The sequence below is a fragment of the Apus apus genome, chromosome 3, assembly GCF_020740795.1.
Source record: "Apus apus isolate bApuApu2 chromosome 3, bApuApu2.pri.cur, whole genome shotgun sequence".
NCBI lineage: Eukaryota > Metazoa > Chordata > Aves > Apodiformes > Apodidae > Apus > Apus apus.
In genome coordinates this window covers 66410661-66423937 of record NC_067284.1, presented here as the reverse complement: position 1 = coordinate 66423937, position 13277 = coordinate 66410661, and the positions used below count along the sequence as shown (strand labels likewise).

The 13277-nt window shown below is 41.8% G+C and overlaps 1 protein-coding gene across 1 annotated transcript in view; it reads right to left on the bottom strand.

The window, feature by feature from the left end:
* USH2A (usherin) overlaps window positions 1–13277 on the bottom strand; it is a 388839-nt gene that overhangs the window by 19414 nt on the left and 356148 nt on the right. Inside the window, exons 61-63 of the mRNA XM_051613556.1 lie at window positions 11961–12188; window positions 9468–10984; window positions 8179–8500 (exon numbers count right to left, since the gene is read on the bottom strand). Of these exons, the coding sequence (XP_051469516.1) occupies window positions 8179–8500; window positions 9468–10984; window positions 11961–12188 (2067 nt within the window). The remainder of the gene's footprint in view (window positions 1–8178; window positions 8501–9467; window positions 10985–11960; window positions 12189–13277) is intronic.

Genomic DNA, 13277 nt, shown 5'->3' with positions numbered 1-13277 from the left:
GGGCAACAGCTAATTCAATAGATTCGATCAAAATCACCACTTCTTTCTCTGCTCTGATTTATTACTTTGGCTGTAGTTAGTCATCACTCATTTTAGGTTGCTTTTCAGCAGTCATAAATTATGCCTCATAAATAAAAAGATACAATCAAGGAAATCATATCAAGTCATCTATAGCCCTGGAGTGTATTTTCCCCTAGTACTTACACTAATGTATTTTTAAAGGATAGCTTGCCATAGTTTGGAATATGTCAGAATCACAATTTACTGAGAAAGGTCTTGCAAGCATGGTACTGTAAGAGTCTCACTGGCAATTTTGGAAGCCAACAAATCCAGTGTAATATCAATATTTAGTTTAATGAAAAAACCTCAAAGATTGTTGTAATCATGCATTGTTTAAACACGTGAATTTAGGATGGTTTTGACAATAGAAATATGGTACCTGAAGTGGTGTTTGATCATGGAGTCACAGAATTGGAAGGGAACTCTAGAGATCATCTAGTCCAACTCCCCTGCTAAAGCAGGATCCCCCTAGAGTATATCACTCAGGACTGCATCCAGGTGGGTCTTGAATATCTCCAGAGAAGGGGACTCCACCACCTCCCTGGGCAGCCTGTTCCAGTGCTCTGTCACCCTCACCATAAAGAAGTTTTCCTCATATTTAAATGGAACTTCCTATGTTCTAGCTTGTGCTCATTACCCCTCATCCTGTCACTGGGAACTACTGAAAAGAGTCTGGCCCATCCTCCTTGCACCCAGTCTTCAAATACTTGTAGTCATTAATAAGGTCTCCCCTCAGCCTTCTCTTCTCCAGGCTAGAGTCCCAGCTTCCTCAGCCTTTCCTTATAAAGAAAATGTTCCAATGCCACAAGCATCTTTCTTGCCCTCCGCTGGACCCTCTTTAAGTGATTCCCTGACTCTCTTGAACAGGGCAGCTCAGAACTGGACACAGTATTCCAGCTGTGGCCTCACCAGGGCAGAGCAGAGGGGCAGAATGACCTCTCTTGACATACTGGCCACACTCTTCCTTATGCATCCCAGGGTTCCATTGGGATGGAACATTACTGGATCATGGATAATTTACTATCTACTAGGACTGCCAGATCCTTCTCAGAACTGTTTTCCACAAGTCTACCCCTAACCTACACCAGTGCCTGGCATTCTTCCTCCCCTAGCTGCAGGACTGTACACTTGCCCTTGTTGAACCTCATTAGGTTCTTCTCTGCCCAGCTCTCCAGCCTGTCCAGGCCATGCTGGATGGCAGCACAGCCCTCTGGAGTGTCAGCCACCCCTCCCACTTTGCTATCATCAGCAAACTTGCTGAGGACACACTGTCTTTTTGTCCAGGTCATTGATGAATATGTTGAACAAGACCAGACTGAGTATTGACCCCTGGGGGACACCACTGGTTACAGGCCTCCAACTTGATCCTGCCCCATTAATCACAACCCTCTGAGTTCTGTCACAGAACCAGCTCTCAATCCACCTCACCGTCCACTCATCTAGCCCACACTGCCTGAGTTTCCTAATGAGGATGTTATGGGGGACAGTGTCAAAAGCCTTGCTGAAGTCAAGGTAGATGACATTCACTGCTCTCCCCTCATCCAGCTGACAAATAAAATAAATTCTTTAATAAAAGAATTGGGGTTCTGATTGATAGACAGCTGAATATTGACAGGTGACTGAATATGAGCCAGCAGTGTGTTCAGGTTGTGATGAAGGCCAATGGCACCCTAGCCTGTTTTAGAAATAGTGTGGCAAGCAAGACCAGGGAGGTGATCGTCCCTTTGTACTCGTCATTGGTGAGGCCACCTTGAATACTGTGTTCAGTTTTGGGCACCACAATACAAGAAAGACATTGAGGTGCTGGAGTGTGTCCAAAGAAGGGCAATGAAGCTGGTGAAGGGCCTTGAGAACAATTCTCACGAGAAGCAGCTGAGGGAACTGGGGCTATTTAGTTTGAAGAAAAGGAGGCTGACGGGAGACCTCATCCCCCTCTACAACTACCTGAAAAGACGTTGTAAAGAGTTCTCACAAGTAACTGGTGATAGAACAAGAGGAAATGGCTTCAAGCTGCACCAGAGGAGGTTTATACTAGACAGTAAAAAGAAAATTTTCACTGAAAGAGTTGTCAGACATTGGAACATGCTGCCTAGGGAGGTGGTTGAGTCACCATCCCTCAATGTGTTTAAACGTCGTCTAGATGTGGCACTTGGGCGTATGGCTTCGTGCTGGACTTGGTAGAATAGAGCTAATGGTTGGACTCTTGAAGGTCTTTTCCAACCTAAGTGATTCTGTGATTCTGTGAAGAGAAATCATGTGGTTTCAAAAAGCTCTTCTTCCTATTGTGTACCCTCTACCAGGGGAAAAGAAGCATTTAGTTCAGCAAAAATTTATTTAGAGTAGGAATTGACATGATATCAACTTAACAATATAGTTGTGTCTGCTTTGCCTCTCAGAAGGTGAGGTTGAGCTCCATAGCCTAATGCACATACAACATGAGAAACTGTTTACTTGAAAGCAGGAAGTACAAAGCACCTTGCAAGAAAAAAACCCAAACTTTTCCAAACAAAGTGAAGAGGAGGTAATGAGTACAGAGTGCAAGAAAGAAATAGATTTTCTTTTATGTCACTACTTTGTAGTACATCTTTCTGTCAGGGAAATGGGTAGAAATGGTGAATTAAAGAGATTAAAAGGAGCCAGATAGGAGGGATACTACAAATGGGTGACTACCCATCACTGGCCAGTCAGAAAACCAGTTTCACTCCATTTTAAGCTGCAGGAGTCAGCTGTGTGTCAGTAACTAAGCCCAGGCAACAATTTGGCAGACAAGCTGGTAAACCAAGTGTCATTCTTGAAATCTCTGAAAGTGACCAAGATGGCTGACATACTAGACACTCTATGTAGTTTATCCTGCCTTAATCTTCATGACTTTGCACCCATGTTTTTTTTCTCTTTATATTTCTGGAGTCAGAATATTATTGGTTTTTTGCTCACTTAGAGTCCAAGATGGAGAACCCAAAACACATTTCCACTGGTATATCTCGGGGTACTTCCTAGACCCTTCATTTGGCTGCAGTAACTGGAGTGTGAGAAGCACACTTCACAAGCAAGAGGAATGCTGTGTCTCTGTTGTGGTTTGACCAGATAGTTCTCCTGGACAATAGGGAGCCATAAAACCTTCTGAAAAGAGAAAATCCTGTTTTTCTGTCTTTTACATGTTCCATTCCTGCCAAGTGGAAATAAGGATGTATCCTGAACCAGGAAGACATTAAGCCATTAATCTAAATAAGCACTCTGAAGTATACAATTAAGTGCAATTGTGGAAGAATGACACTGCACTTGCATGAAGACTGCATTATACTATGACAACTCTGCTTTGCTGAACAGAACTAAATGTCACAAATGTCACAACTGTCTGTTTCAAAAGCGCTTTCCATTAGCTGAGAAAAACAGGTCTGACTCTCTAGGTTGTTCTATGGTAACATTGCACACCATCCTCAATAATTCCTGATAAGGGCCTACAGACTGTTTCAATAATATTCCAAAAGGTTACTATTGCCAAATCATTAGGCCTCATGCATTATAGAGTTTGTTTAAATCATGCTTTTTTTTTTCCACAAGATTATGCAATTACATCTGTTTAATACAGCTGAGGATCTCAAGCAGCACTCCAACAAATACCTAAAAAAGCTAGAAAATGCAAGTATCTAAATATACATATAGGCAGACAGAGACAATTTCAAAGATCTAAGTAATCTTTTCTGTTCTAAAAGACAGTAGACACCTCATTGCCTCTTAAAAACCCACTGAAACCCAGCAGGTGCTAATATGCTTATGCAGATCTAACCCTTAAAGAATAAAAGTGTTTTCTTGAACAACAGTGACCTTAGCATTTAGGGGACATAGCCTCTGACCAGCATGAGCTTCTAAAGTTACATCATATTTGACAGTGCAGCTTTTGCACCTAGTCTTACAAGCCCTAAAGAATCACCTGAAGTTTCCAGCAAATGAACAACGGAAAAACCCCAAATCCAGAATCCTGACTTCACATCCAAAGATGTCAGGGTTCATTGAACTAAAGCTCAATACCTCCAAAAATGCTGGAGAGAGTCCCATCACAGCACTTTGATTTTATCTGCCTTCTGCAGGAGGAAATTCAGTTGCATTTGAAGTTTTATGTCCAGCAAACAAGCCTCACATCCAGAGACAGGAGAATCAATATCCAGTTTAAGTGAAATATAAATCGGGGTTTCATCAGCATAATAGCAAAAGCCAAGCCCTATGCTTACAAATAATTTGTCTCACAAGCAAGATATAAGTTGCCAACAATGGAGATGCTCAGAATAGACCCCAGAGGACTGCTGCAAGTGACATAAGCAGAAGACAAACACGTGCATGCAAAAATCTCTCATGGTGAAATAAATGGCCACTAGTGAAAAAAAAAAATTATTTAGGGTTCCAGTCAACAGCTCAGCCTGTTTATGGAGTAGAACCAAGATAAAAAGCAAAGTCTTGAATACAGCATGGGAAACTACAGAAATCTGATCAAGAGACTTTCTTTGTTAGCCATCACAAATTGATCACTAAAATATTGGGCTCAGGCAAGTCCCTCTGGTATCAGCTTCCCAAAAAACAGCCTCTGACTGAAATAATTGAAAGTTGGTGCAACTGAGAACATCCCATAGTCAATGTCTACAACCTCCACCTTGAGTAACAAGTTGGGATGTTTATCTTTATCTAAGGATGTTTCCTAAACAATAAGTAGGGCTTGGGTTTGCTACAATACTTGCTACCTGCCCAACCCCATCTATACTTGAATTTTCATCCTGCACCAATCCTGTTCAAGAGTAAGGAGATCTGGTCTAACAGGTTCTGCTAAAATGAAACTACAGTAAATGAAGAACACACTTCAGAGAGTTGTGGGCCTACAGCTGCACCCTATACAGGTGTTAAGGGAAAGCTGGGAGAAAGAAATAGAAACTTTGATGTTTGTACACAGTAGGACTTAAACCACAAACAGTTCACCTTAAAACATACTGTTTAGAGCTTTGGTCAAAGGAGATGTGACAACTGGAAAATATACCCTCATATATTTGAAGTGCAATACATTTTCAGGCTTTGAATAATTATAATTTTTGCTTTGGAAAGTATTACTGTAGCATCTCCTGTATTGCTGATTTCAGAGAAGATGTCATTAGGTAACTGAAGGAAATCAAGTAACATGGACCTGCAGTCAGCCTTAAGAAGCAGTCAGCTGACAGATGCTTGTAATTTCCTGCAGCACAAAGCAAAGAGACACTTTTCACAGTGGCTGTTACCTTACAGCCAGGTTGCCAATCCAGAAACAACAAAAGGAAAAAAGAGGTTTGTGAATACTGCTGTAACTACACTTTTTCTAGTAGCATCCTAGGCTCTCTTTTCAATAGTTTTATAATTGTTCGTTTGGAATCCTTTCCTGTCCCAAATTTATGAAGAAAGTCCCAGGCCCAGGGATTCTGCCAGGAATGGAGTAAGAGGCAAGAGACACAAGTTGAAACAAGGAAACAAGGGGATTAGACACAAAGAAAAAAAACATATGTAATCAGAAATTGGAACAGGGTGGGTACACAAAGGCTGTACAATCTCCATCCTTAGAGATTCATGGATAGAAAACTTGATCCAAAACTCAACTGGACACAGCCCTGAGCAGCCAGCTCTGTCTGGACCTGCTTCAAGCAGTGAGTCAGGCTAGATGCCTTCTGGATGTCCTTTCCAGCCTACACGACTCTCTGAGTCTACAAGAGCTATACATACAGCAGCTGGATAGACTGTACTGTTAATGTGATAAAGCAACATTTTAGATTTAATCCTTCATGGGTTTTGGCCACCAAATATAACGTAACAGTAGCAGTGGAGCACAGCTACTGAAGAACCTGGTCTGTGAAGTGCACTGTCATGTAATTTGCAGATGACAGACTTTATTGCTCTCTACAACTACATGGAAGGAAGTTATAGTGAGGTGAGTGCTGGCCTCTTCTCCCAAGTAAATAATGATACAACTAGAATGGCCTTAAGATGAGCAAGGGGAGGTTTAGACTAGAGATTAGGAAGAATTTATTTACTGAGAGAGTGGTCAGGCAATGGAACAGGCCGCCCAGGGACAAGGTGGCATCACCATCCCTGGAGTTGTTAAAAAAAAAGTGCAGATGTGGCACTTCAGGACCAGCTGCAGTTGTTTTTATCTGGGTTGACGGTTGGACTCAGTGATCTTAGAGGTCTTTTCCAACCGTGACAATTCTGTGATTCTTGGAAGGGACAAGTCAGTATGTTCAAGGGCAGGTCTGCCATTCAGAAGGGCCTAGAGGAATGGGTCATCAGGAGCTTTATTAATTTCAGCAAGGGCAAATGCAGTGTCTTGCACCTGGGAAGGAATAACTCCTTGCAGCATTACAGGCTAGGGACTAGCCAGCTGCTGGAAAGGACCTAAGAGTCTTAGTACATAGAAAGCTGAACTTGAGCCAGCAGCATACTCTGGCAGCGAAGATGACCAACAGCATCTTAAGCTGTTTAAGAGGAGTATAGCCAGACAATTAAAGGAAGTGATTACATGCCTCTACTTAGCATTTGTTCCATTTGGGCCCCTGAAAACAAGAAATATGTTGTTAAATTGGAGACAGTTCAGCAGAGGGCCACCAAGATAATTAGGGGGTTGGAAAACTTGGCTTATGAGGAGAAGCTGTGGGACTGGAGTTTGTCCAGCCTGAAGAGATGGATTTGCAGGTCCTGATTGCAGTACCCCAGCACATTCCCACAGGCTAACAAGGTGGGTCCAGATTACTCACAATGGTACATGGCGGGAGGGGATGAGAGAAATCAGGTACAAGTTCAAAGAAGCTCTGACTGAACATAACCAAAAAACTTTTTCACAACAATGACAGTCAAGCAGTGGAGCAGGCTGCCCTGAGGGCTTATACAGGCACTCTCCCTGGAGATTTTCAGGATGCAACAGGATAAAGCCCTATGTAACCTCATCTGACCCCTTAACTGAGCCTGCTTTGAGCAGGAAGTTGGACTGGATGGCCTCTAGTCAGTCCTTCCAACCTGAGTTATCTTGTGATCTATAAAGCAAGTAAGCCAGTAAAAGAAAGATTGCCACCAAATTGCAGGAGCTCAAAAAGCAGAATGCACTGTTTTGTATCTATCAAAACAAATCCATGCTTGAACATTTTTGGTGATTATTTTTTGTTCTAAGAAAAAGATTGTAAAGACTTCTGAGCATTGCCAAACTTGTCTTCAAGATACATCATGTGTAGAAATATTGTGTACAGAATCAATAGTGAGGTTTACTGATATGCTGTTTTGTGGAAGTATGCTGATTTATAGGCAACATCATATAAAAAAATCAACCTTCTCCAGCTGTGATACTACATCCACTCTTAGAAACAACAAATTTAAAGTGTTTCTTTTTCAAGGGTCTGAATTCCACTCATATAAACTCAAATAAAAAATTGAGAGAGATAGTTATAAATAGCAATGTCCCCGGTTCATAGGCTGAAAGAAAGTAAAACCATACATTATCACTAGTGCTATATGACAAAACCATGATGCTTAAACTTGTAACTTTGTAACTGTTACAAGTTACAGGTGAAAGAATGGCAGAATTGATCTATGTGAGTGAGAATTAACAACAATCATCAACAGCAAATTCACTTTTGAACCACCCATGAAAACTGCTTGGGATCTTAACATCTAATTAAAAGATAAAACAACCCCAGTCCCTCTTGATGTAAACTACTTTAAGTTCATAAAGTAAAAATAAATTCAGATTAGATAGAGGAAGATGGAAAAAGAAAGAAGATCAAATGAAATGAAGCTGCCTTTTAAGAACTAGAATTTCACACTACTCACATAACAGTGGAGCCTTGCAAAAGCTCTGGAGTGTACTCAAACATTTAACACATAAGAAACACAGGCACTTATGATTAGGCTGAAGAAAAATGACTGCTGAATGAATGTGTTACTTGTGCAAAATTATTTTCAGCTTCTCAACTATTTAAAACACATTAACAATAATAATTTGGGTACCAAAAGACTATTAACATTAGAAATGAGATGTGTATGTTCATTTTAAGTGTAAAGTAAGGTTCTCAAAGTGTACTGAAATCACAAGAGAAGCTGCAAAGTGACTTCAATTCCCACCTGATATTCGTATTCTGTGTAAGGCAGCAACTTGTCATCTTTGAAGGAGGGTGAAGAACCATTGTAAACAAGTACAAGGTCTAAATTTATGTGGGCCTGTGTTGTCCGCCTTCTGTAAAGTTCATAATATAAAATCTTCCCATTTGGCTGCTGTGGGCCAGTCCACAGGATGGAAGAAGTCGATTGGAAGCCCCCAGCTCTGGTCTGTATTTCTATGATGGGGGCAGGCTGCCTTGCTGGGGGTGATTCCAGCGTCTGTACTGATGCCCACTCGCTGGAGGCACAACCCAGCTCTGTGCAGGCTTGGACCTGTACTTCATACCTTTGGGAAGACAAATGAGACAAAGTGGTTAAAGCACTGCAAACACAAATATGGACTGAGATCTGAATCAAGTGGGTATGGAGAGTTTCTTAATTTCTCTTGGTTTTCGGCATATTTTAATAAGAAAACAATTTGTACAACACATGGATTATATGCTGTGCCTTGTTTAGCAAAAATGAAGAATGCTGTCTTTGGAGTTTTGATTTGTTGGCAGTTTTGTTTGGGTTTTTTTCAGAGCAGAGTTAACATCTGCAGGAGCCAAGTGATCAAAATAGTTTTGATTTTGATGATGTGAATCAAAATTATGTTTAATTGTAGGAGGTTATTTGGGTATCATTTGAGTGCTGTAGAACTTCACTCTATTACTCTTCTCTCTTTGGATTTAGATTAGCTCTATGTAAATAGTAGACAGACTTATCAACCATGTAACAGAAACAAATTATGCCTACACAAATATATAACAAAAGGTCAGGTAAATAATCAAGAATTATTAATCAAGAATCATTTCAGTATTAAGCATGCTCCTTCTGTAGCCGAGCCTGGTACTCACTCTTAAATTTTAGCTTTTACTTAAGCACAAGTCACTTGTTTGCACTTCAAAGGTGTGAGCACATTCCTGGTGTGACTCCATTGCCTTAGCTCTGCTATCCTGTGAACAGGCTGGCTGACAGGTCTTTGGTCCCCCCAGCCTATCCTTTGCAAGATACACAAGTGCAAGATTGCAGGTTTTGGAGTCTATAGCAGAGTACTGAATTACCCCTTACATTAATTACCATCTCAGTCAACCCTACAAACTTCACCAAGACGGTATTACTATAAATGTAAAAAATCCTGGTTTTATTGTGCTTTTTAGGAACCAAAAGCCCATGGGTCTGACGCTCTCTTTAAAGAAGATGGTTAAGCTATCTGCCAGCCCACTGAATCACCTGGCAGCATTCTTTCAACAAATAAGGTCTTCCAGACTTACCTACTGTAGGGTTGTAGCTCTGCCACTATGTATGACCGTCTCACAAAGGAAATATGAGATGTATCAAAGTGAATAGTTTTCTTTCCTGTTTCAGCAGGCTTATGGATCGAGATTGTGTAATTTCTAATGTCACCGTTTACTTTGATAGGAGCATCCCAGGCCACCAAAATCTCCTTTGAGGACCATGCCTGCAGCCTAGGAGGCAACATTCCAGATGGAGCAGAAGGGTTGGTTTTTATCTGAGCTGGTGGGCTGGTCACACTCCCTTGACTGTTATTTGCAGTGATGGTGTAGCTGTATTCCATGCCTGGCATTAGGGTGAAATCAAGATACCGAGTTTCCAGCCCTGAGTAAACAAGAACACCATCCCTCCTTAGCTCGTAGCTTGTGATTTTTCCATTGGGGTTAGCTGGAAGTCTCCACGTGATTTCAATTGACTCTGAGCCCATGACAAGCAGCCTGGGAGCTTCCAGATTTAATGGTGGAGCCTCCATGGTCATCACTGACTGGGGCATGCTAGATGTGCAGCCCCCTGCAGTGCAGGCAACCAATGCAAAATCATACTGCCTGTAAGGCTGTAGATTGGAAACCAACATTTGCAACCTTTTGCCAGGATAATACTCCTCATAATTTGATTTTAATATGTATTTGATTATGTCTCCATTTTGTATCTGAGGAGGTGCCCAAGTTGCATTAACTTGAGTCGCACTGACAGCCCGCAGAGATGGTGGATCCACAAAGGCAGGAGCTGCTTCCAGTGTCTGTATCACAGCTGGTTCACTGGTAGAGCAGCCTCCCATCGTGCAGGCGACTACCGCATAACTGTATGTTGAATAGGGCAGTAAGTCTTCATCTGTGTAGTTGAAAGTCACAGCATCGAAGCTGAAAGGGTAGAGAATGTCATTTTTCAGCAGCCTGTATGACTGAAGAATACCATTGGGCTGTGCAGGGGAGGCCCACGAGATGAGCACTTTACGGGGGTTAACTGACACCAAGGATAACCTGGGGGCAGCAAGACCTTTCGGGGAAGTTTGACTAGTCTTTGCCACTGTCCAGGAGCTGTCAGTGTAGCCTGCTGCATTCCAGGTGCGTATTTTATATTCATACCTTGTCCATGGCTGTAAACCTTTGTCATTATAAAAGAACATATTACTTTCAGTGTTATATTCTGTGAAAACAATTTTCTCGTCTTCTGTTGTCACTCTGTGCCCTGCAGCATTTTCTTTTGTGTGTCTGTGAATAACATCATAGTGACTAATTTTTCCATTTGGATTAATTGGCTGCAGCCAGCTCAGTTCCACATTGGTAGCATTCACTGCCTGGATTACAGGTGCCATCTGAGACACTGGGGGTGCTTCATCTGTTCGGACAGGCTGGGGTGGAGAACGAGTGCAGCCTGCCACGTTGCATGCTTCCAGGACCAGGGTGTAGAGAGTGTATGGCTCGAGGCGCCTGAAGAGGAACTGGCGAGATAAACCACTGTACTCCAGGTTGTCATCGCTGAAAATATTGTAGGTCTGGGGAAGACAGAAAGGCAAGGTGAGGAGTGTAGTGGGAAGGAAAGTGAAAGGAAGAAGGAAGGGAAGTGGGAACAGAAGGGAAGAGGGAAGTGAAGCGGGTAGGGAAAGGGAAGGGAAGGGAAGGGGAAAGGGAGGGAAGGGAAGAGGGGAAGGGGCAGGGAGGGAAGAAAGGACTGAATCCAGATAGAAGGAAAAAAAGTATATGTCAACTTCTCTTTTTTTTTTTTTTTTTTTTTTTTTTTTTTTTAATAACCAGAAGATGAGACACCTTCATCTTTGCAACAGGGTAAGGACTATTTAGCAATGGTTCAGAAACTCATTTCCTTACTAGAAACAGTCATCGCACAAACAGATCATTGATACAAAAGGAATACTTTGATCCAATTTTCAGTTTTTAATTTTTTTTTCATTTTGGATGCAGTAATAAATCACTTAGTGACAGTTTCAATTATATTTGTTTGCTATCATGTTTCATTGTGAGGCTCTCATGGGCTAGCACAAAGCTTCCCACAAACTAACTCTAGAAAAAAACACTTACAAAAAAAAAGTGCCAAATAAACCCGTCTAGTTGCAAATCTTGCAGGTAAAGATTTATAATCACTTGAAATCACCCATCTAAAAGAAGTTCCAAATTTCAGACCAATATTCTGTCAAATTCAAGTTTTCTACAAACACAGTCTAATGTAAGCCAGGTAAGATTATGAGCTTTCATGCACAGCTTTCTATACATTAAATGAACAATCTGTTTCACAAACATTTACAGTCATGGTGCAGCACAGGAATGTTAATACCCATTTTAATATAACCACAAGCAGAGAGCACTCACAGAGCATCTTGTGCTTACATAGGACTTCTGTCTTATTTTAAAGTATAATGTATTTGATTGAGTCCTTTTCAGCAAAAATGTTTTAATTTTATATTCAGCATTTCTCTTCTCTTTTTTGATCAAGTGAAGTGTCAAGATGAAGATTACCTTAATCACACCATTGGGTTGGGAGGGCTCTGACCATTTTAGCAGCAGAGCCCTGCCATTTTCTTTCTTTTCCACAGTGAAGTTGCTGAGGCCACTGGGTGAAGCTTCCAATGTGCGCACAGATGTCCAGGGGCTTGAAACCTGCCCAGCATTGTTTACAGCTACGACATGAATATGATATGTTGTGAAAGGTTTCAATCCAAATAAATGAGCCTGATGCTTTGTTCCCTGAAGCAAGAATACAGATGTTTGAGTTAGTTAAAAAAGTAATCAGCATCTGTGATTTATGTCACTTGGAAAATAAGGTCTCAGCTCTGGGTCACTTCTGACCACTTTGCAGAATACCCCCATCTGGTCACTAGGATTTTTTTGGTGGGTTTCCATAGCTGAACCTCAAAAAGAAACTGTATAATCACAGTGGAGGCTTTGGAGTCAGCTCCTGCGCAGTCTAAACGTCAGTGAGCAAACAACTTCTATACTTCAGCTTTGTGCAGTGAGCACCAGAGTGCCTGGCACTCTGAAGGATTCAAGCACAAGTAAAAACCCATGATATATGAGTGATGCCTGCCTCTATGGAACCCTTATATATTTCTTGTGTGGAGATGTGATACTCAATAGGCATGTCGTCGTGTTCTACCTGCTTGCCTCTGGTCCTGCTTTGTAAAGATATTGCTTGAGATAAGATAAATTCACAAGGTAAGATGACTGTGGGGCAGCCTAACAAGAGCCGTCTCTGTTTCTGCGGGTTGGAAGAAGCCACCATACTGCTGACAGGGTTGGTCAAATTATCTCTGCACCGGTGGAAAGAGGCTAGGAGGAGCACAGCTGTCCATTAATCCCACTGGGCTCTGCCCAGGCTGAAGGGGCTGGGGTTGACCTGCCCCCACGCCAGCACAAGGACACCAGGCTGGGTGCAGACAGCCAGACACCAGCCATGGCCTGAAGGGGCCACTGGCATCGCAGCTATGGCTTCATCCACCTCACCAGGATCTGAGACAGGTCTGAAACTGCTTGGGTATGAGGCCAAACGAACCTCAGCACAAACTTAGATCTAGGCAGGAAGATAATACAGCCGCAGTGTTATTTTGAACAGCAGCAAAAGATCTGATGGCTAACAAAGAACAGGAGAAACATGGTTTGATAGAAGACTGTTCAGATTTGGCTCATCCAAGGGTCAAGGAAGAAAGGGGATATGCTGATCACTGATAGATTTAATCTCATCTTTAGTTGTGTTTTTGCATTAATTATATAGATCTCAAGAATGGGAATGCAGGAATTCAGTTTCTTTCGTGTGGCAAAAACAGCTGAAGCCAATTT